At 40.8% G+C, this 27404-nt stretch overlaps 1 protein-coding gene across 1 annotated transcript in view; it reads right to left on the reverse strand.

Moving 5' to 3' along the window:
- Positions 1-80: 80 nt before the first annotated feature.
- pdgfrb (platelet-derived growth factor receptor, beta polypeptide) overlaps positions 81-27404 on the reverse strand; it is a 50042-nt gene continuing 22718 nt past the window's right edge. The window contains exons 2-23 of the mRNA XM_054791934.1: positions 26590-26650; positions 24807-25124; positions 24471-24728; positions 23664-23794; positions 23224-23389; positions 20570-20750; positions 18052-18167; positions 17569-17692; positions 17287-17498; positions 16249-16343; positions 16032-16164; positions 13886-13990; positions 13534-13644; positions 11145-11301; positions 10884-11050; positions 10534-10646; positions 10252-10374; positions 8939-9050; positions 8119-8218; positions 7936-8041; positions 4635-4882; positions 81-3350 (exon numbers count right to left, since the gene is read on the reverse strand). Of these exons, the coding sequence (XP_054647909.1) occupies positions 3200-3350; positions 4635-4882; positions 7936-8041; positions 8119-8218; positions 8939-9050; positions 10252-10374; positions 10534-10646; positions 10884-11050; positions 11145-11301; positions 13534-13644; positions 13886-13990; positions 16032-16164; positions 16249-16343; positions 17287-17498; positions 17569-17692; positions 18052-18167; positions 20570-20750; positions 23224-23389; positions 23664-23794; positions 24471-24728; positions 24807-25124; positions 26590-26632 (3270 nt within the window). The 5' untranslated portion in view covers positions 26633-26650 and the 3' untranslated portion in view covers positions 81-3199. The remainder of the gene's footprint in view (positions 3351-4634; positions 4883-7935; positions 8042-8118; positions 8219-8938; positions 9051-10251; positions 10375-10533; positions 10647-10883; positions 11051-11144; positions 11302-13533; positions 13645-13885; positions 13991-16031; positions 16165-16248; positions 16344-17286; positions 17499-17568; positions 17693-18051; positions 18168-20569; positions 20751-23223; positions 23390-23663; positions 23795-24470; positions 24729-24806; positions 25125-26589; positions 26651-27404) is intronic.

Here is a 27404-nt window from a genome sequence, read left to right on the forward strand (position 1 = left end):
AGAGACGCCTGCAGGCTTGTCCGGTCAGGGGAAGGACAAGAAAATGACTGCAAGGAATCAGATGCAAGAACTATGTGCGCTAATAGACATTTATTGTCAGCCACAAAATGGACATGACAGACAAACACACAAGTTGTGTGTAGCTTTGGTTGCATAGCTTGTGGTTGTTTGAACACAGTGAACACAGTCTAAAGTGGAAGTAACACAGGATGTTTATGAGCACGCACGGTAGCCTTTCTGCAATGTGCTACAATAATCCATACATTCTGTCAAAAAAGAACAGGCACTCATTTGTTTCAGTTTGTGCGAAGGCAGTGATATGCTGTATTTATTCTTGTTTTTTTTCCACACAGTCACCCCAAGTCGGCTTCAACCACACATCCTCGCTGATAGGCAGAAAACATACATTTCTTTCTGTCTGTATTTTGCTTTGCTTTTTCATGTTATTCGTATAGACATTCCTGATGAAAATGTTAAGACCAGTAGAAAAATTGCAAGAATTTACATTTTGCAGTGTTGGATCTTAAGGAGGTTCAAAGTAGGGATTCAAAATGAAGAAATGGAAATGAGGCAATACATTTTTTGACTAAGCAATTTATTGCAAACAGTCATGAAAGCCAAATAGGCTGTTCATCAAAGTTTAAGACTCCAGCCATTAAAAGCCCAAATCTTGTGGATTCAGTGTCATTTTCTGTCAGGTATTCACATTGTCATGATCACTTGATGGCAAAGGCGACCTTTGAACGCAGGGGGATTGTTGATCTGCATAAGCAAGGCTTCTCACAGCGTGCCATTGTTGCTGAGGTTGGACGCAGTAAGACAGTCATTTGAAACTTCTTCAAAGATCCTCAGGGTAATGGAACAAAAAAGTCCAGTGGTCTACCCCAAAAGCAGTGGTCTACACCGGCCAATGTCACCTGATCCTGAGGATCCCACTGGCTGGCCATCAAGACACGGGACGGTCCTCAGCCCAAATGAAGGTTGTTCCTGGTGCCGAGTTCAGTCCAATAACCATCAGACGACATCTGTGAGAGAAGGATTTTAAGAAAAAAAAAAGTCACTAAATTACCCATTCGGAATTTGCACAAGAGCACCAAACATGGGACAATGAAAGGTGGAAGAAAGTTTTATTCTCTTGTGAGAAAAAATGTAAGCTTGATGGTCCTGATGGCTTCCAACGTTACTGGCATGACAAGGAGATCCCACCTGAGATGTTTTCCACACAGCACAGTGGAGGGGGCGCCATCATGATCTTTTTCCTTCAATGGGACAATGGAGTTTCAGGTTGTGCAGGGGCGTCAAACGACGAAGGGCTATGTGGAGATGTTGCAGGGGGCATCCCTCATGGCTGAAGGCCCTCGTCTGTGTGGTAATGACTGGCTTTTTCAACAGGACAATGCCGCAGTTCACAATCCCCGCCTGACAAAGGACTTCTTCCAGAGGAATAACCTCACTCTTTTGGCCCATCCTGAGTGTTCCCCTGATCTAAATCCAGTTGAGAACATTTGGGGATGAATGGCAAGGGAAGTTTACACAAATGGACATCAGTTCCAGACAGTGGATGCCCTCTGTGAAGCCATCTGGAGCAACATTCCCACTAGCCTCCTGGAAACACTGGCATCAAACATGCCCAAAACCATTTTTGAGATGATTAACAAGAATGGCGCAGCTGCTCATTACTAAGCGCTTTATTGAACATTTTATTTCTATTTTAGGGGTTTTTTGCTGTTGATGTTTTTTAGCTACGGTCTTAACTTTGCTTTTTTGTCTCACTTCTATTTCTTGTTCTTGCATTTTGACGCTCTACTTAGAACCCTTAAGACCCTTAAGAACCAAGAGTGCAAAATGTAAATTCTTCTTTTCAACTAGTCTTCTAATTTTGATCGAGAGTGTAATAACACTATGAGGACAAAAGTATTCAGACATGCCATCTACAGGAAGTGGGAAGTAAAACATAGATTCAGACCCGATTTTGTAGCTCACTGTTCTGGGAAGACTTTTTATAACATGTTGGGGGATTTATGGTGCGCCAAACTCATCCAACCACGCCTTCATGCACTCTGCTGCAAATTGTCTTGGTATGATGAAAAACTAGCAGTCAGGAGAAATTAAGAGGTCAAGGCTAACCCCGAATTGATCAATGAGTCCACGAGGTGTCTAAATACTTTTGCCCTTTGCATTTGATTTAACCAAAAATAAAACCATTGGAATAAAGTGATGCATGCTAATTTCAAACATTTCACAAATGTTTTCCACATGACAGCGAGGACTTTAAAGTTGTAACAGAGTGAACAATTGTAACGTACCTTTATCATGAATATACATATATTTTCTACATAAAGTGCAAATCTGGCACAAACCTACAATTGACGGCATATACACGTCATAGAAACAAAACACAGAACTCAAAATTGATTCAATACGACAAAAACATTTCATAGTGTTGTCATGAGTATTAGTTTCTGCAACCATCTATTACTGTATTGACCCCAATATAAGACAACCCCAAATATCTTTCAATATCAGCGATTGCTGCTGCATCTCTCCAGGTAATTGGTGTGTGTGTGTGTGTGTGTGAGTGATAGGAAGAAAAGCTTGGGGAAAATCTTGCCGCCACCCGTCATTTTGCATTTTTAAATCCCTAGACCCCAAATACCTGTATAAGACGGCCTGTCTTTTTCAGACCTTTTTCTAAGGAATGGTATTATATTTGGGTCAATATGGTATTATGGGATATCGAAACGGTGCATAGAAAATCAGACTGCATTTCAACTGGAGCGTTTGTGGTTTGCTTGTACTTGTTTCTTAATATAAGACCTAGGTATCAAACATCTGTAACAGTCATGAATATTTATTTAACTAAGAAAAAACAATGGAAAAAGTGACAATATTTGCAAAAATATAATGACGGGCAATATGCTGGAATATGGTGAGGAATGTACTGTACGTGTGTCATGGCAGCGTTCTAATAATGACACCATCATGCTTATTATTGAGGGACTTTCAGAGGCATTGAGTGTGAGAAAAAAAGAATATATAAAAGGACAAAGCTTCTTGAGTACCCAGTGGAAATACAAAGCCTCTTTTAGTCTTCATGTTGCTACATTCTACTTTAGTCACGTTCCCTGTTTACAGCTTGTTCAATGAAAAGAAAAAAGTCCCAGTTAAAGGGTTGTTTCCCCAGGATCCTGAAATGCGACTACAGAAAGCTGTCTTCTACCTCAGGCGTGCCCGAGGAAGCCAGCAGGGCGTCTCTCTCGCTGCTGCCCTCCAGCCGCTCCTCCTCTGGAAGGGTGTCTGCCGTGTCCTGGGACAAGGAGTCAGTCTCCTCCAGCTCCAGAGCCACGGAGCTGAGGACACAACGAGACGGTCACAACATGCCATTTGGGAGTGACGTGACGCCATCTTTCTTGTTCTTTTGCTCATTAAAACTGTCATATGTCGTGTATTAAGGATAGGAAATGCCAACATTCCAACACTCAATCAAATAGAAATAACATGTTTTGACATTTGAAATTGTTGAAAATATGAAACGTGAAGTTTCTTTAATATAAAAATGGAAAATTACATTACAGTATACTGACATTAAATTAGTTGAAAATGTTTTTATATTAATCGTTATATTATTTATATAATTAATAGAGTAATTATCTAAAAAATGTAATTATATTATTTAATATAATTTAAATCACCATGATATATGAATTATCTTTAAATGTGAAATTAATTTATTCTGTGAACAATGAATATACTGCATCCATGTATGAATATCATTGTCCTGTGAAAAGTATTATGTGAAAAAGCTTTTTAATTATCAACATCATTTAAAGTACACAGCATTTCTTCAAGCCAATGATGGAAAATGAATTATATGAATTAGATTTATATTAAAATTTTCACTTTAAAAATGTATGCATGGATTTTGTTTTTATCTTTAAATGTAAAATGATATATTACTCATTTATATTTATTATATTAACAATGAATATACTGTGTATGTGTATGGATGTCATTTTCCAGTAAAAAGTTTGTTCATTTTTCATTTTTTCATTTCAGAAAAATCATTATTATTATTTTTTTTCTAAAAATAAAATTGAAAAACACCCAACAAAATAAAGGAAAAATGCTTTTTATTTGACAGCGAGAAGGTGTCAAAATTGATTTGGCTTTTCGGCTGTTTTGGATCCAATCAAATTACGTATGAAAAAGTTTCAAATAAAAGTGGCGCTTTTCAAATGGACGGGAACTATAAGATATCTGTGGAGGATTGAGTCTGTTTCATACTATGAGAAACACGAGTAAGGCTTTGTAAGTGTAAAAGTTCAAAATTAGATTTGGGGGACAGCTCTGTGATTTGTGAATTCCCCCACTTTTCTCCTCAGGGGAACTATGATAAAAAAATATATTCAACAGCCCCCTAAAAGCTCAGTCCTTTGTCATCAATCATTTATTTGTCCACTCAAGCCATGACATGCACTTGGCTTCATGTTCGTTTATGCGATTAAAGCAAGTTTCCTCATGTACAATGTAACTATTGTCTCAGCCTAACATCTGGATGGGTGGGAGTGTGACGAGGCAGAAGAAAGAGTTGGTGCACATGTGCAGGCAACATCGTCACGTCAGTGGTCGTGTACCTCACTGGGCTTTCTGACTCCATGTCAGTGAAGGCGTCTTCAGGCTTGGGGTCCGGGATGGGGATGATGTAGTCGTTGTAGGAAGGGATGACTTCCTGCGAGGCCGCCGGGTTTGAGCCCCGGCTGCGGGGGTCTGCAGGGAAGGAGAGGGCGACAGGTCTAGGAAGCGGGGAGGCGAGGCGCGGCTTGGTGCGCGCCACAGCCGGGTGGTCGCTCTTCAGGAAGTTGTCGTTGACTTGGCTGTATCTCTGTTGATCAGAGAGTTTGATTGGCTTGTTAAATGTAACTTCCACTGCTTCTGCACGTACTGGGTGGCTGGAACCTTCTGGTAATGTCCCCGACACTGTAGCAGAAGATGCTGTGACTAAGTGAATGCAATCTTTCCAGCTATGTTTGTGCGTTAACTGAATTGTCCCCCAAGATGGAAAAATTGATCAAGATATGCACTAAATCAAATACAATAACCCTCCTATCAATTTGACCCCATTCAATGCTTGTCATTCAAAAAAAATAGTAGTTGACTTTTTATTTTTTTCTTCATATTTCAGGACATAGTAATCTGATGGGTACAACTGATTAAGCATAAAATTTGTCTGCTAAACACATATTGCATGCATTGGTGTTCCTCGAGGGTCGATTTGAACCCAAGCTATCGGTGTGTGACCCGCGTGTGACCCAACATCCACACACCTACAAATGCAGAGTTGATACCTTTTAGTTGTTACATAACATTATATGTGAAATATGATGTACAGTATATTATATGTTTCACAAACCCAGCTTCACCAAGATCCCACTTTCAGCTGCCACCCATCTCATGCTACACTCTACACCTCTTCGGCCCCTACTGGGTGAGCCCACTGGAGGGGGCACCCAGTTTGTCTCTTCGGGCTGTGCCCGGCTGGGCCCCAATGGGTGCAGGCCCAGCCAACTGGCCTGGCTGGGGACACGAAACCTCCTCCACCGTGATAAGGTGGTAGTTCAAGGAGGAGAGGTACGAGAAGCTGAAAAGAGTTTCCACTGAAGGTTGGCTGGGCTCTCCCTTAGAGATAGAGAGGCCTCGGCAAAGACCCAGGACACGGAGAGACTGTGTTTCTCAACTGGCTTCTCTGTTTAGGCTACTACCCCCGTGACCCAACCTCGGATAAGCGGAAAAATATGAAGGGATATACTGTATGTCTGCAAGGAGCATGCAAACACTCTTCCTGTACATCCTGTGTAAAGTAGTGCAGACTAGATAAAAATAAGATCATAAATATGTTGACTCATTTTACTTGGCTCAGCTTATAATCGATGTAACTTAAAACCCTTTGCAATAGTATGCCAAAGCGTCATGGTTCATTCGTTGATGTTGCTGTCTTTGTGAGTAAAATCTGAGTTTATTGACCTGAAATTGGCTCAGAAATTGCATGTGAATGTTGACAGATGACACTGAGCTAAAATACAAAAGAAATAAATGAATTGAAGGCTGTAATGCTGATTAATAAATCACCACGTCATAGCAATTCCCAGATACCATGCAAACAAGCACTCTAGAGGCTGGAAAAGCATAGGAAGCACAAATCAGACTGTACAGTAAATGGCATGCAGTATGTGTGTCTGATTGGCAGATTTAGCAGTACATTTGTCACGTTCAGGTATGATTTCATGCAACGTTACCCAGGATGCAAGGACATGGTGGCAGGTTGGTCCATTAAAGTCTAATAAGCTCACACAAAGTGATTTGACACACAAAAAGGCAAAGTACTAAAAAAACAAAGGCGAGGAGGTACAGCAAAGCAAACAAAAAACTCACCATTGGAGGTAGGAATAGGGATGCGCGAGAAAAGGAGCAGGAAACAGGAAAACAGCTAACGTAGATGCATCAAACACAGGTAATCATAGTCCAAGGAAAACTAATGAAGCAGAGACTAGCAGACAACCATAATTACAATTCAAAGGCAGGTGTGCTCCCGAGCTCCCTCCAACTAGATTGAAGGTTGCATTCCCTCCCATCAGGAAACAGACATAACAAAATAATAACAAGACAGAAATGGAAAATAAGGACAGAAAGAAGAGATAACCCAACCAAACTCAAAAGATTTACACTTGATTTGTACACGTGCACGTGCACGTCCCACACCACAGTGGTGTCCCACACCACTTCGCAGTTCAAACGTTGCTCCCAACACTTTGTGTTTTTTAAAAAATGAATTCATTCATAAATGATTACTCTTTCGTGGTTGGCCTATTATTAGTACAAAAATATTAGCGAGAAAAGTCATATGTAGAATTCTGGTCACTAGGTGTCAGTAATGTTACATTGATGAGACATGAGATTAGATCACATCACCTTCACACTGCATGTAGTAAGCCATGGCACGTCCAACATGACATCGTGAAAAAAAGTTCTCCTCCCATTCCGTTGTGGAAGTGGTAAGTTTACTTACTTTTACTCTTACTTTGATCTTCTTCTCTACTCCATTTGAAACCCTTTCTTAAGTTTAGAATAAATAAATTGGAGGCTAAAACTCTTTAGCTCGGTAGCATGCTATACTTAATGCGACAGCTGTCTCTGGTGTCCCTGCAGTGATCCCGTAGCCTGCGCATTGTGCAATGTGGTGTAAACAAAGAATAATAGGACAGCAAAGGTGACTATAGGGGTGCTATTTCATGTCTAGAGAGCTCTAATTATGGTAAAAAAAATATTTAGAAAGTCACAAACAGCTTTTCTATGCTCTAACTACAAAAGTATTAAATTTATAAACATTGAATCCTACTTGGCAGAAATTCACTTATCACGGTTGGGTCTGGAACCAATTAACTGCGATAAACGAGGGACGGCTGTACAGTTAATAACTGTACTACTTGTTATCAAAGTTACTTCTGATAGCGGTTAACTTATTTTTACACTTGTTTGCCAAAGTGAGCTGCGTCAAGGACATCACCTTGCCGTCACGCCTCCGTCATTACATTTAAGTTTTTTTTATGTTTTACTAACAGCAGCGGTTTACCTAATAAAACTAAGTTGCATGACTTGTTTGAATTAAACAATATCCTGTACAATAATGTTATTATGATGGTGACAGTTTGACCCTGGAACAGAATGTCTTTGTCTGTATGTCCAGTACTTCTTATTGGAAAAGTGGTCACAAAAGGTAAATTAATCAGAGGTTGACCTCCATCCTAATTATTAAGTATGAAGAATAAGGTTAAATAAGTAAATGCAGCCAGTTTCTTTGGCTGCAGAACAGCTACTGGAGTTCTTGAACTTAAGAAACATACTGTAAGTGAATGTGTGTGTACTAATGAGTGAAATTACCTTTTTATAACATTCAGTCAGCATGTTGCCCATACTGTGGACAAGGAAGGAGAACTCAGGTCTCTTCTCAAACTTTTCATCCCAGCACTTCTTCATAATCTCATAGCTGAAATGCAAATCGAGCGTTATACCGTTTCTTTCTTTATTCACATGTCAGCTATTGGTGGTGACAGTGACACTTACACTTCATCAGAGGCGTGCACAGGTTTGGACATTCTGTAGCCTCTCTTCAAAGCGCTGTAGAACATCTCATTCATGGGCAGGTCCGGGTAGGGGGTTCCTCCTGCAGGGAGCGTTGCGAATGATTGCAAAAGATGACTCAGCTAAGCCTCAAATGAACATGGAAGACACATTTGACTGAATTCATCCCGAAAGTGAGGGATCATTTCAATCTTAAGAATATTGTTGAAATCTATTTGAAGGGGGGAAGAAAAGACAAAAACAATGTTGGGTAACCAAAATACAGAGGCTCAGTTTATTTGCCATGCCTCAAGGCTCTCTGTCTGCTAGTGCATATAAACAAATCTGTAAACTCTCTTTTATTTATCCTCTTTTGAAAACGCTATGGGAAAATATTTATTACAAATACAAATAACAAGCTCACCATATCCAAAGCAAGAGAATGCTAATTTTAAAGCCTAACAAATCTCATAAGATTTGAGTTGGCCTTATAAAAACCTTCAGTTTTATTTGACCTCATGACTGTCATTTATGACACATCTAAACATTTCTTTTTCCACTGTGTCTGTTAATGTCAGAAATATTGTGTGTTATTGTAGTTGCAGTTTGCACGGGTGTGCAATTGCACTGCATCATCTCAAGCGGTGTTTACACTTGCATGCATTTTGCCTCTGCATTGTCCCGCAATTAGCAGTGGCAATGCGTAACATTTAAGTTTGAGCACTAGTGTAGGTACTGTTTGCGCACTGTTTACGCACTTGGCATGCAATTCGTGAGCGGTTGTACTTGTGAAAACCCCTTAACCACAACTGCTTGGACTCACCCAGTGTGAAAATCTCCCAGAGAAGAATGCCGTAGGACCACACATCGCTCAAAGTTGTGTACAGATTGTGGAAAATGCTTTCCGGTGCCATCCACTTGAGGGGCAGGAAAGTCTTGAATGGGAGAAAAACAGAAAATAGAGAGTCACTTGAGGTCCCTGCAGTCTTGTAGTAAAACCAAAGAAGTAGAAAGCTAAACTACAAATTCTCATAATTTTGACCTGCAGAGCATCAATACATATATCTCATTGCAGTATATACACCACCACACCCACTAGCCACATTTCAAGTAGTACATTTCAACTGGTTGTTAATGTAAATATGTCATTCACAACCATCACCTCATGTGGCAGCATGATAATGCAAGGTCCCATCTTGCAAAGATTTTAAGACCAGTTGAGAAATGGCAAGCTTCTAAGTAAGCTTCAAAATGCAAAAAGAAGAAATGGGAGTGAGACAAAAACATTCTTGAGTAAGCACTTTATTGCTAACAATCATTAAAGTGAAAGAGGCTGATCATCAGATGATCAAAACTTTAAGAACATAGCTTAAAAAATCCATAAACCCCCTAAAACAGATTTTTCAAAAAAGGACTCTAATGAGTAGCTGCGCCATTCTTGTTTAACCTCAAAAATGGGTTTGGGCATGCTTGATACCAGTGTTTCCCAGAGGATAGTGGGAATGTTGCTCCAGGAAATGGCAATGGAAATGGCTTCATGGAGCGCATCCACTGTCTGGATCTGATGTCCATTTTTATAAACTTCCCTTGCCATCCATCTCCAAATGTTCTCAATTGGGTGTAGACCAGGGGAACACGCAGGATGGTCCAAAAGAGTGAGGTTATTCCTCTGGAAGAAGGGCATTGTGAACCGCCATTCTTTGTCCATTTTGAAGCTCCACTTAGAACCTCCTTAACCTCCAACAGTGTAAAATGTTAATTCTCACAATTTTTAAACTGGTCTTAACATTTTGATCTGCAGTGTATGCACACAATCCCAGGAAGCTGAAAACATTCTTTGAGGCAAATGCTGATAATACCAGATACTGACTGGTTTTCTGCCCCAACCCTATACAGTAGCACTCCACATTTTGAAGTGGCCTTTTATTGTGGCCAGCCTAAGCGACACCTGTGCAATAATTCTGCTGTCTACTCAGCATCTTGATATGCCACACCTGGGAGATGGTTGAATTATTTCAGCAAAGGAGAAGCACCTCACATGACTACTAGTGCGGGACTACAACAACTGCTTATTTATGTATTATATGTATTATAATGATGGTATTACGTGGTCCTGTTCGGATGTTTAATACTCACGCTGCCTTTAGAGATGTAGTTGGAATCGTGCATTATGTCTCTGGCCAGTCCAAAGTCACAGATCTTCACCAGTTTGCCCTCACAGATCAACACATTTCTGGCGGCAAGGTCACGATGAACACACTGCATGAATGGAATACAATGAAGCAAAATGAACACATATTCTTACAATAGTTGCATTCATCTGTTTCTCTTATATTTCAACTAAGGCCAGGCTAGCATCTTGTAACGCTGATTTGCAACCAAATGAAGCAAATATGAGTGTTTCAACCGATGCCCTACATTCTTGGACGCGAGGAACTCCATCCCCTTTGCCACTTGGTAGCTGAAACCCAGCAGGTCGTCATAGGTGAGAGTGGACAAGTCATTGATGACCAGGTCTGGCCGGCCTCCGACTAAACACGGGAGAGAATGAGAGCATACACGTGATAAAGAGTACGCTCAAGTGTCCTGATTTACAAGACTAAACGCATCAATCACTGCATGAGATGACCCATTTCAAGCTGACTGCTTGAAACCAGCAGCTGTCACGGATGATTAAAGCATGTCTTGCTCTTCAGTGCCTTGGAGGCAGATGTTATGTGGTCATATGGTGCAAAGCAGTGAAAAGGATTTTGTGGCTCCAATCGCACCTTGTTCCTGGTAAAGGTCCTGCTGGTAGGTGGACTCATATGGAGACGGTTGGATGTCAGCGTACTTGATGGTGTCGATCTGCTCCTGCATGGGAACGTAGATGGAGGGCTCGTCTTTGCTCATGTCCATGTAGCCTCCATCACTCTCGCTTCCAAAAGACACATAGCTGCAGGGAGTGTCAACAACAACAACATTATCAACCAAGTTTGTATTTGTGGTACAACATGTTGTAGAAGGAGTTTGTTTTCTGTCCTTCTCACCCTTTGCCTTGACTGAGCGGGCTGCTTCCCCTGGAGATCAGGCTGCTATCATCTTGGTTCTTCTCAGCAAAATACTGCAAGAACGTGTGCTTGTTTCTGTGCAGGTAGTCCACCAAGTCACCATAGCGACAGTACTCAGTCACCAGGTACAGAGGTCCTGGTTGGTATACATGGCGAAAACTTTATTAAACACCATAACCAATGAAGGCTCTACTAGTAATTAAACCATGTACAGTATACCTGTATGTATTGCATTTTGAAGGCTTTGGTTGTAGACCAGCCTTTCCCAAACCAAAACAGTTCCCAAGTCTTGGTTTTTACCAGGATGCTGATGATAGCCTAGTTGGTGCTGTAAGCGATTTTATTCAAGGAGGCCCAAATTTCTTGGCAAATGAGCTTTTTGACTTACGTTGTAATAAATTAGGCAAATTTGACTTTTTAACAGTGTTTTAACAGTAATGCGTGTCCCTTGAGCCAGTTTATAACCACCAAACGTGAGAAAAAGCAACCATCTCTTCCACTTGTTTGATCAAATTTTGAGAGAAGTTCCGGGTTTTGAAGATGTCGCAAACGAAAATCCTCCTTCCTCATGGGCCTTTGACCCTCCCCTAGTTAGAAGAGGCTAACCCGTGTATACGCCCACCACTTCACGGAGGACAGCTTTGTATAAAAGCAGGCTTTGCTACACATCTTAAAATAAAGCCTGGAGCTCTGGCAACTATTGGTCAGCCAGCTACAGATGTGGGAGCAGTAAGTTTGATCATTTTGTTTTTCTGCAGCAAATAGATTAAGCTGGCATCACGTTGCTGTTAAAATGTGACTAGAATGTTAGCACTGTAGCGCACATAGCTATGCTAGTGTTGCTAATGTTTGTTTCACCATGTCCCATTCCTTAATATTACGCTGTTGTGTGTGATATATGGCATCTATTATATCGAACAAGTGCAGAGTTACAGTGTGTTACAATTAGGGATGGGTTGCTTTCACATTTGAACGAATACGGTTCTCAGCGGTACCTATTTTCGGTACTTTTGTGTGTGTTTCTGTGGTAATAAATGCTCATTCATGAATTTAATTACATGTTTTTCTATTTAAGATATTTATTTCTCGATATGTAAACTTTAAGAAATATATCAAAACAGCATCAAACTGTTTGCACTTTAACATCAAAGTTGTTTCAGAAACGTCTTCAACATGAAAACCCTAAACTCCACCTAAAACCCAGCCCTACATACTAAATCGCATTGGGGTAGATGGAGTTCACTATTTAAATACAAACTGTCTGCTAAGTAGTTATTTTTTGGTGGCTTGGTCACTTCTACACACTGGGATGTGTCCAGCCGTCATGTCACGCATTATAAGTGTCTTCTCCCAGAACATTTATTAAACAGGTACGTTTTATTGTATCCATGTAGTTAAAAATATGACTTATTTCAGCTTCTGTGGCTTTAATTTGTCCCCTTGTTGGTGTAAACCAGGGGTCACCAACGTTTTTCCTTGTGAGAGCTACTTTTACAAAATGAAAATGGCCAAGAGCTACTGATTTTTGTAACATTTGTTTTCAGAGCTTATTTTAAACCCAAAAAAAGCGAATATGCTTGTTTTACCAGAACATTAACAAAATGCTGGTGTCCACAACTCACATTTTGTATTTCAGAATGCATTTCTTACTACTGTTCTTTCATTATTAACTGAAAACCTGAATGAAAAGCAGGCTTGCGGGCACCTCATGTGGTCGTGGGGGGCTACCTGGTGCCCGCTGGCACCACGTTGGTAACCCCTGGTGTAAACATAGCCCCATTCTTTCTGAATTTTATGGTCTTAGGAACTGCGCCACTCCAGGACACTCCACAGAGACTGCCTTTTAGGTACCAAACATGCTACCTTTTGAGTTTACGTGAATTGATGATTGGTAGTACCGACGAAATTCGAGTCGTGCCTATAAAAGCACCGAAATCGTTACCCATCCCTAGTTTGCTGTATGCTATATGTCAATGTTATTTAGGCATTTAAGTGTTTTTATTACGATAAAATATGTAAAGTAATTCAAATGTCAAACATTTTCTTCCAGGAAGTCAGTGTCCCTTGACTAAAAGCCATTCAAATGTCATTTTCGATGTAATGCCTTCCTTGATGCTCCACCAGCATTCCCCTTCTCTCTGTCACATTTTTGTATCCTTTGAAATCTGGTTCATGTCTTGGAGAAAGGTGTAACTCATGCAACCCTTCCATAAAGTTTCACGGGATGTGATTGTGTTGTATTAATGATCAAAACGATACCCTTTGTCTGTCTCTCCCTCCCCCTGCAGCACCAATAGGCAAGTCACTTTAAATACGTAAGTAAATCTAAGGAGACTTAATAATCATGTATGTTGTGCATGATGCCCACCATGTTTGGTGCAGGCTCCCAGTAGGTTGACGATGTTGAGGTGAGGACCCAGGTGACTCATAATCTTCAGCTCTGACATCAGGGCTTGAGTCTCACTCCTCCTGGCTGTTGCTGGGTGAAGACAAAGAGTGAGGGAGGATGCTTCAGACTTTAGAACAGGAGAGTAAAATCACAGGCAGGCAGTTTGGCCGAGAGGCAAAGCGGGCTGGCAAGCCAACTAAAGCTCAGTCCGGTGCGGCTGCTTGGTTCCCGCAGGAATACGACACCGGCTTAATGATATTCAATAGCTCTGCAGGGGGGTCAGTCTGCCTCGCATTGTGCGCCTGAAGCTTTTCATTGTGTCCTGTCTTACATTTCAGCATTTTCACTGCCACTTTTGTGCTGGACTGAGAATGAGCGAGACCATACGCTGTTGCTTCAACCACTCTGCCAAAGGCTCCTGATCCAAGAGTGCGACCTGAAACCAAAAAAAAAGGGTCAATACAACCAAGAACATTGAAGGCATATAAAATAATCAACACATTGTTAAATTCATCCATGCACAAGCCAATTGCAAGCCACATATAGACAAATAATAATTCACACTCATGGACAATTTAAAGTTAACCTAACATGCATGTTTTTGGAAACCGGAGGACCCGAAGAAAACCCACAGACGCACGGGGAGAACATGCAAATCCCACACAGAGATGCCCAAGCGAAGATTTGAACCCTCCTGACTGTGTGGCCAATGCTCAGCCCATACTGTGAAATTATTATTCATTATTTATATTATATTAACATTTTGTTATTTTTTTTTGAGAAATATGAAATTGTATTAAATATAGTATCTATTAGGGGTGTTACAAGATCTGGCGAGATTAAAATGTGATCGTAAATAAATGAATCACACGATGATTGAAAATGAACTGGATCATTTTGCCAGCCCCCATATACAGTATGTGCATGCGTGTCTGTTTTCCTCGTCTCCCGCCTCCAAACAGGCAGGACCTCTGCCTGTCACTCTGTGCGTTGGTTCAGCACCTGCATGCTTCATACAGTAGAACAACAGCATTCCACAGAACAACAAAGTGAGACCTTTTGCCGGTCATAGAGCACACACACACACACACACACACACACACACACACACACACATACTGTGCAGCAAGGGAGCCTTATGAAGAGCAATGCAAGGTGTAGGAAAAAAAAATACTGAGTGGGTAAACAATTATTACAAGTAGATTTTAGAATAACTGTTTGCTCTGATGTTTATTGATTGAATTATTTTTGAGTGCCTTAAAATAAGTACAGTATAGATACAGCTGTGTAATTCATTTATCTAATAAGTTTAGTAGTAGTTTATAGAGACTGGCACCAATGGTCTGAGCAAAACCAGTATAAAAATGACAGACGGGACAGTCGATGGACACTCTCTTTCATTTGGCCGGAAGATGCGAACAGGTGAATGAAACGGGGTCCGGGGCTCTGTAAGATCCTGTCTGGCTTATTTTTCAATTATTACGTCTGACTTATTCTTCAATACATTTTGTAAATCTAATTTGGTGTGAGAGTCTTTTTTTCCTTCTCATAACTGGAGATTAAAGAGGTGAAATTGGCTTAATTCACTTTCCAAAGTGGTCATTTGACCTTTAGGAGGTTGTGGAGAATTTCATCTCCAGCCAAGGTCATTTACTAGAAATTAGGAGAAAAAAGAGATGATTGCAGAGCCAAATGCCACAGCCCCCTATGGGAATATTAATAATGAGAAAAGTGAGCCCATCAACATGAATGAGCCAGTATCTCCAAATTTGGGTGTCTCGTGACACTCCTAGTATCTATTGTTTTTTGTTTTTTTTACTGTTTTATATACAAATAAAAAGTAACATATATGTTTTATCTTACATGGGATTTAATTTTACATACAATTTCTAATTAAAACAAACTAGCCTCATTTGGGAAAAAAATGTATCATATTTAAAAACATACTTAGGTATTTATTTATATTGCTTTAGTCGAAATAATTATTTTGTACATATATGGAATACCTATGTGGTGTAAAAATATTTGAACATAGAAGCAAAAGTCTGACAAAGAGGCAACATATATTATTGTAGTTATTGTTATTATTATGTTTTCGGTTATGTGCAAAATTTCAAATTTAAAAATAAAACAGTAAAACAGCTATTTACAAAAATATATTACAATATAATTTCAGTTTATAATTGTATGTGATTTTGTTTACAAATATTGTTCCATATATATTATGTATATAAATATAAGTACAGTATCCATATTTTGTAATTACTTTGATGGTTGTTGATATGCAGAATATAGTTAATATGGAAATGAGAAAGTTGAATATTTTCTGAGAATAACTAAGGTTGATTGTAGCTTTAATTAAACAGGCCTTTTATTGAACTTTAATTACATTTCCACGTAATTCTTAAGTGAACTCATCTTACAATAACAGACCTTAACAGCACACTCAAGTTTATTTATCCACATGAAGGACTCACCCAGCACAAGGTTGTCCCGGGGCATCTCCCAGGTGAGGTCATAGGGCAAGTGGATGGGGTCTACGTAGATGTACTCGTGACCATCCTGGCTCACTGACTCGATCACCTTCCATCGAATCTCATAGCGAGGTTTCTGACAACACAAACACACGACATTTTGTGACTGTGCTGTGACATGTGACCTCTGAACAGGAAGTGCTTGAGCCTGGCATCTTACCTTCCTCCATATGGCAATAAGGATGATGATGGACAGGATGATGATGACTACTAAGGCCAGAACTGCAGCCAATACTGCCACCTGGGAGAAGAGTGCTGCAACAGGCAGAGGATACACAACTTCAGCTTCAATCTACAGTGGTTGCCACACCGCCTCAAAATTATTTAGCTTTGCAAGGACCACCGTTTAGGCTTCTCACTTGTGCTCGCAGGTAACTTTGTGCCTTATAAGGTGACAACTATATTATCAGGTTAATACATTTGCATTTGTATTTGTATAATTCTTTCATATGTACTGTTTATGCGTCTAATATAGTTTTATTTTCCACATACCGCCACCGGTCATTGACTGAGGTAAGTCAATTTAGTGGAAAGCTAAGGGATGTTACAGTCAGGAATAAATGTTAAACATGACTTTATTTATGTCCTTAGGCACAACATACAGTGGAAGTGTCGGAGGAAGCTGCCCACTATGTCTCCAAAACATAAACTTTTCCGTCAATTAATCTTAAGAAGTGGAACTTTTAGCTTTAAACTCGCCAAAGATTTGTTTCGAGCATACACTCAAGACGAAAGCTACAACCAAAAGCACTAGCTTTCCTGCTTGGATGACTGAATTATTATTCTTTTTTTCTTTTACTGCTGGACTTTAATCTAGTAAACACAAGGAGGAATACATTACACTAGCAATGGCAGTCAGGGCTCCAATCCACTGAAGTTTGGTTCTTGCAAATTTAGACTGCAAGTACAAAAAATTAGCTGAATCACCACAAAATTTGGTACGTACATTTAGGCGATTGACATGTCTGTAAAATTTGAGCGAGATTTGTTAAAAAACATGGCCACTATCAAGCAAAGCATATTTCCAGGGGTGTGTGCGGGACTTGTGAACTAAGTCACTGACTATTTCTCTAATGATTATAAAACTTTGAGGATATGTATGCTAGCATGTCCGCCAAAGCATTTTGAACACGGGGGAGGACACAAATGTTATTTCAATTTTTTACTGTAAATTGTTGATTCTTCTCATGACACCTACTGCTGGACACCAGTTTGACGTCTCTTCTGTCCATCGTCCCCGCTTGGTTTCTGGTCTCGCAGCGCACAGTGACCTGCTGCGGCTTGTGGAAGGTCAAGCGGCTCCACACCTGGCTGGTTTTGCGGCTCTCGCTGTAGGTAACGTTGGTCTGGATGCTCAGCACCTCAGCTTCTGGTGCCAGCGGTTGCCATATTGCAGTCTTGTTGCTGCACCTGTGGCGAGGTGTAAGTTAATGGGGGGCATTTTTTCTGGTACGTGGAAGTTGAGCATTGTGTGGCTTACTTGAGCATGCTGTCACAGCTGTACCACTGTATGGACGGGGTTGGGACCCCCTCAGCTACACAGGTCACTAGGTGTCTCTTCCCAGGAAGGTGGTGGTCAGTCAGATCTTTAATGTGAGACGGAACTAGACACACACACACACACACACACACACACACACACACACACACACACACAAGAAAAATACAACTTTTTTCCAAGTTCTGGAGAGTATAAAAAAATGCAGTGATCGCAGGCTTATATAGACATGCATGGAGGAGGTGTAGAAGAACCCCATCAAACATATTCTGGGTGAAGTACATCAGAGATCGTGAGCCAGCAGTGACATTCCTATTTGACCTTCCTCTTCCTTGAGTGGAAGCTATCACAGCTGCAAAAGTCAATATTTCCTTCCTTTGTCAGTGTCTGTCAGTGTAATAATTACCTAGGTGTCCTAATACTTTGGCCATATGTTGTTGTTGTTGTTTTTTTAAAGACTCTAACCTTGGACTTCCAGGTCAAAGGTCACCTCCTTAGTGTCGTCTCCATTGGTGACGTGTGCGGTGTAGAGGCCCCTCTGCTCCGGCCTCACTCGCACCAACGTGAGGATGCTGACATACCTGAGAAGAAAAGAAATAACGGTTTAAAGGTACAGTATCTTAATAGAATCGCCATCTATTAAATGCACGTTTTTTAAAAAGCTGATTTCAAATGATGCCCTTCACAAAAATATCAAGCAAATAAATGAGTAGAATCAGTCCAATTGATTGGCGAAAGGCAACATTTTCTGGTAGTACTCTGCCCTCTACTGGTTAGAATATGAAGTGTTACCATCCATTTTCGATACCACTCGTCCTTGGAATATCACAATTTTAACCCTGAAAAATTACTATGACTTGATTATAACAATTAATAAATAAAAAGCAGTGTGTTGAATATATGTATTATGTGTATTTACCTTATTTGAGCTACAATATCCCCCAAAAAATCACTTAATAATAAACTTAAAACAGTAAAACTACCAACTTTACGCATTTGTATTGTTTTATTTGAAAATATTATTTTGTATTACATTTTTTATTTTGTAAATATTCTGTATATGTAATATTCGTATATAAAACATTTGATTGATTTTAAATTATTATTATGATCATATTTAATTTATTAAACTTATTTTGAACTTTTAATTTACTTAATTCCGTGTACGTACAATATCCCTTCCCCTGAAAAAAAACACTGATAAATAAAAATGTTGTTTCATTAATCCATATGTAAAACAAAGTATTTATTTGTTTGTTTATTTATTTACTATGTTTATTTATTTGTATTATTTCTTTATTTAAAATTTACAAAATATTTTTTGGGTAAATTCAGAAATATTATAGGTAATATTTATGCAATATATTTTAAAATTTATAAAAATTGTGACAAACCAGCAACAAATAATTTGGGGCGTCGAAATCTGATATCCAGTATCGGACCGATATCCAATATCAGCAAAACAAAAACGAGATTATAACGGGATTATATCAAACTGCATCTAAAATCTCCGATATTAGCACTCTGACACAAGCAGTCCATTCCAGAATCTGCCCACAGAGCCCAGGTGATCACAACGAAAACGTGTGCTAACATGCAAACAAAGTAGCAAGAAGCAGGAGCCACGTCAAAGTTGCAGCAGAGGGCAAAAGTCGCTGTGCACAAGTCCCCCCTGGTGGCACAGGACCGGGGGAGTTCAACACAACCAACCCCATCGCTCATCCGAAGCAGCACCGCATAAAACAGCATGAGGATCCTTGCAAGACCACAGAGGTGAAAAAACAAACCTCAGGCCCCCCAAATAGCCACCGCCATCTGAAACATCCACAAGCGTGAGAAAGTGAGTTTTTCTCATACGTATGTGTTGCAGACACATAGGTATTGTTTTCACTAGATCAAGCCTTTTCTAACTTTCCACTCTACAAAACAAGTAATAAAAATTCATACGACTCCTGCCGATGTCCTACTGGATTAATATTGGTATAGGTCGATGTGGCAAAATTGGTATCGTAGTTGTATCGTGTTGTATCAGGATAAATATGATTTTTATTATGACATCATTTACTGTATATTCCATCCACCCATTTTCTATCCCTCTTGTCCTCATTATGCTGGAGCCTATCCCAGCTGACTTTGGGAAGAGGCGGCGTACACCCTGACTGGTCGTCAGCCAATGGCAGGGCACATATAGACAAACAATCATTCACACTCACATTCATACCTATGGACAATTTAGAGTCGCCAATTAACTAACATGCATCTTAACATGCAAAGTACCCGGAGAAAACCCCCACACGGGGAGAACATGCAAACTCCACACAGAGATGCCCAAACAGAGATTTGAACCCAGATCTTCCTGATCTCCTGACTGTGTGGCCAACATGCTACCCACTAGGCCATCGTGCGGCCATCATTTATATTCTTGTATGAAATGACATAGTTTGCATTGTTATGGCTACCTTTCTTCCTTTCTGATTGGCTAGGGTTGGTCACATGGTTCGACTAACTCATAGTAAGGGTGTTTTGTCTAATTAGACACAAGATAAAGGTACCAAAACCGTCTCCTCGCCCCATTAAAGGGTAAGGTTGATTGCATTAAAAAGCCTTGTATTTAATTATGCCACTTCACACAACAATTTCCCCCTGATAACAACATTTATTCATCCTAATTTTAGAAATACATTTTCATATTGGAGGGCGGGGCGGGAGGTGTGCAGTGGCGGTGGGTGGCGGTGGGTGTCAAATGTGAGCACCTTCCTGCAATTATAGGAGTGTTTTTGTGCTTTGTGCTCACAGAGACTTTTGTTTATGGTTCCTGTGTTGTGAGCTCCGACTCGATCCCCCAACACAGACTATTGTGTTACACTCTGCCTTATCAGCTGCTGACTGACGAGAACGGGACGTCTCTGGAGGCTTTTCTTCTGAGGAAGCTGAAGCGCTAATTGCTTAAATGTCTCAAGCTGCTGGGTGTGCTCTGTCCTACCTGATCTCATGCTCTTGTCTGTTAATGATGGTTTTGTCTCCACTGATGGCGGTGCCGTCTTTGCTCCATGTGACCTGAGGGGGAGGGTAGGCGTCCATCTCCACTCGCAGCTCCACGTTCTTCTGCAGCAGGGCCGAAACCTTCTGATCCTCAGCCGGACGTATGGCCACGAAGCCTCGCTCTGGGGGGGACAATATTTGCAAAAATCTTACAATCACACAATGAATACCGAACCGACTACTCATTTTGGGCACAGAGAGTGCGAGATGGTGAAGGTGGCCAGACACTGCCTGTCTTTTCCACTGAGATGTCCAAAAAGCTAGACATGCCTCGTCGTACCGTGGAGCATGGAGGTTCAAGTTATTTGAGGGTTTCATAAACATAACACACCTCATTGCAGGTCAAATAAACATCCACTGACTTATGACTCCCAGAAGGGGAGAATACTGTACACATTGGATGTTTTTAAAGTTTACATGTAAAATGATTTAATACATTTCAATTTCTTACATTAACAATGAATATACGACGTACAGTGGATCCCTGCTTAGTCACAATTCAGCATTCAAATTTGTACATTTTTCACCCCCCCAAATCAATGTTTTCACCCTAAGTTGGTAAGAATGTATAAATACATAATAATACAGGTCAAATGTACAGCATACATGTACCACTGTTAAAAAAGATTTAAATATTTTACAACTTCAGTGATAATGTTTTTCCATCTAGCGATGAGATTTCACACTTGGCTCTGCGGTACTTGAACGCACCATAGTTGCTGCGAGATGCAAAAGTGATCTCTAACAGTCCAGGTAGCAGGGGAGCCCCGGCAGGAATATTAGGCTAGCCCATGGCTCCAATTCACAGCGGTGTGGACTCCAGTCAGACTCGGCCACCATTTTGGTGACTTTGGACTCGACTTGACAATATCATCAAAGACTTGCCACTCAACTTGGACTTTGATATCTCTGACTTGGGACTTGACTCTGACTTTGGTCTGATGACTTGAAAATACTTGAGATTTTCAGCGAATGTGTTGAGTAAAATGTGTCCCCATTCAAAGTATTCTACTAACATGATCACTATTGATGACATGATCACTACAAGACAACATACTTCCCTTTGAATCTGCCTCACTGAATGCATCTATTAACGTCCAATCAAGTTTAAGAACAAACAACGAACGTGTGGATTACATTTCTGTCCACTGACTGCTATGTCAGTACTCTTTTTCTGTGACGAAGTCTCGTCACACTGGTCTTATTTTATTTAAAACATAAAAGAATTCAAAATGCATTCATTGTGTTTGCCAAATTGAATAGACTGTTACATTTTTAAAATGGCATTTTATTTGGGAGACATGAAATATTGTCACTAAATAATGTTTATGACTTGTAAGGACTCAAACATTTCAAGTCTATGACTTCGGATTCGACTCGACCTGTCTTGTCTAGACTTGAGACTTGAATTGGACTTGCATGTCTTGAGACTTGACTTTAAATTTGAGATTAAAGACTTGAGACTTATATGAGACTTGCAAGATTAGTAATAAATAATCATAACAATACTGTACTAATTATTATTATCATATTTATTACAATAAAAGTGGCTGAGCAGAGCAACCAGATAAACCATTCATCCATCCATTTCTTATACCGCCTGTCCACGTTAGGGTCATGGGTAAACTGGAGCCTATCCCAGCTGACTTCAGCCAGTAGGCGGGGTACACCAAGGACTGGTCGCCAGCCAATCACATGTAAGCAATCATTCACACTCACATTCACACCTATTGGCAATTTATAGAGTCATGCATATTTTTGGAATGTGGGAGAAAGCTGGAGTACTGAGAGAAAACCCACGCACGCACGTTGACAACATGCAAAGTCTACACACAGATGCCAAAACGGAGATTCAAACTCTCAACCTCCTGACTTTGCGGCCATAAACACTTGGCCACTGTGCGGCACACCAGATAAACCTGCTAAAATAAAAGTGTATGAATATTATACATATTCCAATAATAAGAATATGTTTTTGAAGTAAAAAAAAAGTAAAGTAATGGTCAAAAAAATATTTTCATTTTTGATTTTTTAAATTGAGTCTGAGCGAGTGCCTTATCAAGGGTTTATCTGTACTGTACAGACTGAATTTGAAACTGAAAGCAGCGAAAATGGAGAGCAGTGAAGCATACAAGCGTATTCAACAGTCTTGCTGAGTACGACAAAATTCATACATGCTGGCAGGTCTGCACGAACATTGAAAGTCTTCCCTGCCTCTCACGCCCTCACTCCCTGACAGTTCACCAAGCCACAACCAGGGGGTCCCGCCCCACAATTTGAGAAGCACTGGGTTAATGTGATATGCTCCTTTATAAGCCGAGTTCAGTTTATGTTTAGGAAAGTCAAATTCTTTAAACATTTAGCATAGATGCTCCCTTGTCTGAGGGCGTGAGCAGGTTTATTTATACGCGTTCACTATTTCACTAAGAGAAATAAATACAATAGATATTAAGTTCCTCTAAGGGAAGCTTCCCTCTTCGCACACCTTGCAAAAAGTGCACATAATAAGCGCTCTCCTCTTGGTCAGTGAACCACAATAATAATCTGTCCTGCATGAGTTTATTATATGTGAGTGTGTGTGTGCGTGTGTCTGACCAAGCACTGTGATGTTGACATTGGCGGAGGCCGTCTGGTCCTGGACCCCCTCATGGACTTGGCACACATAGTTTCCGCTGTGGGCCAGCGTGGCGTTAGGGAAGATGAGGCAGGATCTCATGTTCATGGCTGACAGGACGTCTGTTAGCGGCTCCACGTCTGCAGCCTGGAGGACAAGTTTCGTTAGCATGGTGGTCAAACATGTGTCCCCCCGTGTGGCGCTCAGCTGTATGGGGAATATTGAATATTGTCACCATCGCATCGCATGACATGGTTCACGAGCGAAAACTGAAGCAATCCTATTCTGAATGAGTGTCAACGGAGGTGTGTCTCCAACATCTTGATGCAATTTAGGCTTGGCAATGAGGGTCTGAGAGCGATGATCGTGAGGGGGAGAGATGGACAAAAGAACTCCTCTTCCTGTTTTCCCTCCTACTCACCTCCCTGTTGGGGACGTCCCAAGAAAAAAAGACCAGCTCGGCTCCGTGCACGGTGCAGTTGACCGTCAGAGGCTCGCCCTGCTTCAGCACCGTCTTTGATGCGTTGATGTAGGCGTCGATGGCCTCTGGGACTGCAGAGGGAAGTGATGATAATGTGATTTAATAGCATGAACTGACCGTGCACTTGATTAGGTACATCTGGCGCAAGGAAAGAGCCGTTTGTAATATTTTGGTTACATTATTATTTTGCTACATGAGAGGACAAAATATTAGAAACATTTCTCAGTGTGCATGCAGTGCATGTTATATGAGTACTTCTCTAGTCTCTAGTAACGTCAATATAAAATATTATTGTCTTTGTAAACGCAAACTTCATGATGAAACTCATCAGATTATGCAGGGGTACCACGTCACCATTCTTAAAAAATGTAACACATTCCATATTTTTTTTCGTGTGTTTCGAGCAAAATGTTTATACTTAGGGTCTTCTTTGAGTTGTACCACAAGGTTGCAAACATATTTGATCAAAATGTGTATTTTGAAGCTCAGCATATTAACACATAGGCTGCAAAGGTTGTTTGCATTTTTTCAAGTTTTTCAAAAATCTTTTTAAAGTAAGAAACAAAAGGCGATGCTGGAGTATGGTCGCCTGTTTCCGCCACTGATGTGATGTGTGATAAGAATTATGAGATAAAAAGTCTAAATTCTGAGATACTGCGCATGTGCCAAGTGAAGCCACTTATTTTGTCTCACACGTTGCCTGTCTGCAATGATAAAAAATAAATGCATTTAATTCCGTTGGCCTACCGATGATACTGAAGACGTAGAAAGCTTGGGACTCTTTTACTTCTCCGTGAAGCTCTCCGCGACACACGTATGTCCTATCCTCTAGGGGCGCAGTGAACCCCTCACTGGCCACATACAGCCCCTTGACTGGGAAGTCGGTTTCCTTCTCATAGAGGGTGACATTGATCTTTGGGTTGGTGACCACACAGGGGATGGTGGTCTCGTCGCTGGTCTTGGTCAGCATGCCGTGGGCACTCTCAACGAACCATATCTGAGGATCTGCAGGCGGACATAGGTATAGTGTCGGGATTTTCTGAAACGTATTTGATTGGTCTGAAACAGTGAGCTAGTCCAAACCTGGAACAAAGACGACCACCTCCTTCGTTTCTCCAGTGAGTCCATCAGTGCACTGATACACCCCAGTGTGCTTCCAGCTCACATCCCACAGGCTCAAAGCACTGGACTTGGCGCCATTTTGCAAAATTTGGTAGCTCTGCACGCCGTTTCGGCCTTGATCTACCTGGAAATAAGGCACATCATCCCTCTTGAACGTCCAGGTGGTCTCCCCCCGGCCCGTGCAGGTGAGTGTGAGAGAGGAGCCCTTGGCCAGGACAATCTGGCCGTCACGGGGCGTGACCTCCAGGCAGAAAACGTCAGTGGAGAGACACAGGAGGGCTGCAGTTGACACAACAAGGAAGAGGTCAGGTTGGAGGTCAAGGAGACAGCGGTGCAGCGGCGTGGCGTCAAAGGTTAAATCAACACAACACGCCAGATCCTGTTCTAGCCTTACAATGTTGACGGATATGAGTTGCGTGGAGGAGATTAAGTGGGGAGATGATCGTGCCTTGTCAATGACAGATGCATTGAAAGGGGAAGAGGTCAGCTTGGATGCATCAACCACACAAGTTGCATTTGAGAAAACTAGGAGGTAGGATGGATCCCACCTTAAAGCATTCCAGGCGACCACAACCAACAAAACATGTCATCTGACGTGAAAGGTCCATTATGGTCTATTACATGCTGGCAAGAAACTTAATCTCTTTTTGGCACTCTCGTTCACTCTTATTCATGTTTCGGAATAAGTTTCCACACACAACAACTTGTGATAAAAAGCAATGGTTATAATATAATATTTTGTCTCTTTACATTATTACATTACACTATTTTTTGTCTATTTTTTTTTAACATGTTTTCAAACCAGAATAAAGTAATAAAGGGTCCTGCATAAGGACAACACATTACTACCTGGTCTGATGATATTTGACAGTAATACAATCTACATGTTTACAGTATATTGATGGTGAACATGAAATTGCTGCCACATGTGCAATCTAGAGCAGATCTGGATGAAAACTGCTTTGACATAATAGCTTGGCCCTGCATTCACACAGCAAACTATAGATAAGCTTTGACAGATATATACAGTATGTGGTCACACCACATTTTCACCCATTGTAGTTAGCATTTGTTAGGATTTGTGGATAAAAATATTAACATTCATTTCAAATAGAAAAAAGAACAATTATTGTGTATTACAATATTTACTTTACTTTTAAATTAAATTAAATTTAATCTACAGTCACAAGTCACCCAGTTCACGAGATGAGACGATACACAAGATTGAGTCTACGAGAACGAGAGGAGGCGAGATCGTAACAGTACTTTTAAAAAAAGTACAATAAATAATATAAAAAAATATGTAACTATATGTTGCAATCTACTAACTTAATTTCTACTACACTACCTTGCATTGCTCCTCACGAGGCTACACTCGTCTGCACTCTGTGGTTATATGCTAGCGGCCCCGCCTCCACCCACCGAGACAAAGAGACTGTATGACTAAGAAAAGGGCTCACTCTGTTCATGCCATTGTTCTATGGAACAAATGTGCCAAGGCGCTGAAACCAATGCACAGTGTTTGGAGGTGGGAGGCAAGGAAAACATACACGCATGCAAAAGGCAATATATTGAGGCAGGCAAAATGATCAAGTTCATTTGAATTTATTGTGTGAATAATTCATTCATTTATTATCGTCCCAGACAGTTTTTTTCTGACAGTTTTTAATCTTGCGGGACCTTGTGACACCCCTAACAGTTAGTATTACAAGCTAGGGAATGTTCACATTCTTGGTGTGCTCACCTGTGATTGTCACATGGAGAGTGAGGATGGCCACACTCCTCATCGTGGAACCGCTCACGTTCTGCAAAAAAGCAGATAAAATCTTTTAATGCCATAACCTTTACTCACGCAGTCCCAATTTTTCTTAAGGGACAATGCTATAGGAACCTTGGAACACTTGGATAAGCAGTGACTCAGATTAGTGAGTGTACGGTACATGTTGGAACAGTACATGTTGACATTCACGTTTCCCTCAATGAACCGCAGCGCTCATGCAGCCCCACGCCATGACACTACAACCACCCTGCTTGACTGCAGGCAAGACGTAACATCTTGGTACTCACTTGTGTTGCCAAATATTTAGACAGTAATTGCTGTGTATTGAGTCATTTTCAGCGAATAGTAAATCTTTACTGCTACACAAGCTGTACACTGACTACTCATACATACACAGTGCGCCAGTCAGCAATGCAAATAACATATATTTTGGCATACACTGTAATACGTTGCCCTACCCACACAGAAAATGAGGTTAAAGTCCGCTAAAATAACAATAACAGCAGGGAAATCTGGTTTGTGTCCACCCCAATTAACGTGCAACAGTTAACCTCTCTTCATGAGCCTTTGACCTCCCATCATGATGGATGGATGCTCGCCCTGGTGAAAGCCATTGGACTGAGTTAAGTGTGAGCTGTGTGTCAAAGCAATCTGCTTTCAATCAGAGAGCAGAGACGACGGACGATGCTAGGCTTTGCGTGCATAAAGAAAAGTATTTGTTGTCCGATTTGAGGTGTACAGCCGCGTCCCTGGAGGAGTTTGATGCCTGGCTGCACCAG

The sequence above is a fragment of the Dunckerocampus dactyliophorus genome, chromosome 11 (genome assembly GCF_027744805.1).
Source record: "Dunckerocampus dactyliophorus isolate RoL2022-P2 chromosome 11, RoL_Ddac_1.1, whole genome shotgun sequence".
Lineage (NCBI taxonomy): Eukaryota > Metazoa > Chordata > Actinopteri > Syngnathiformes > Syngnathidae > Dunckerocampus > Dunckerocampus dactyliophorus.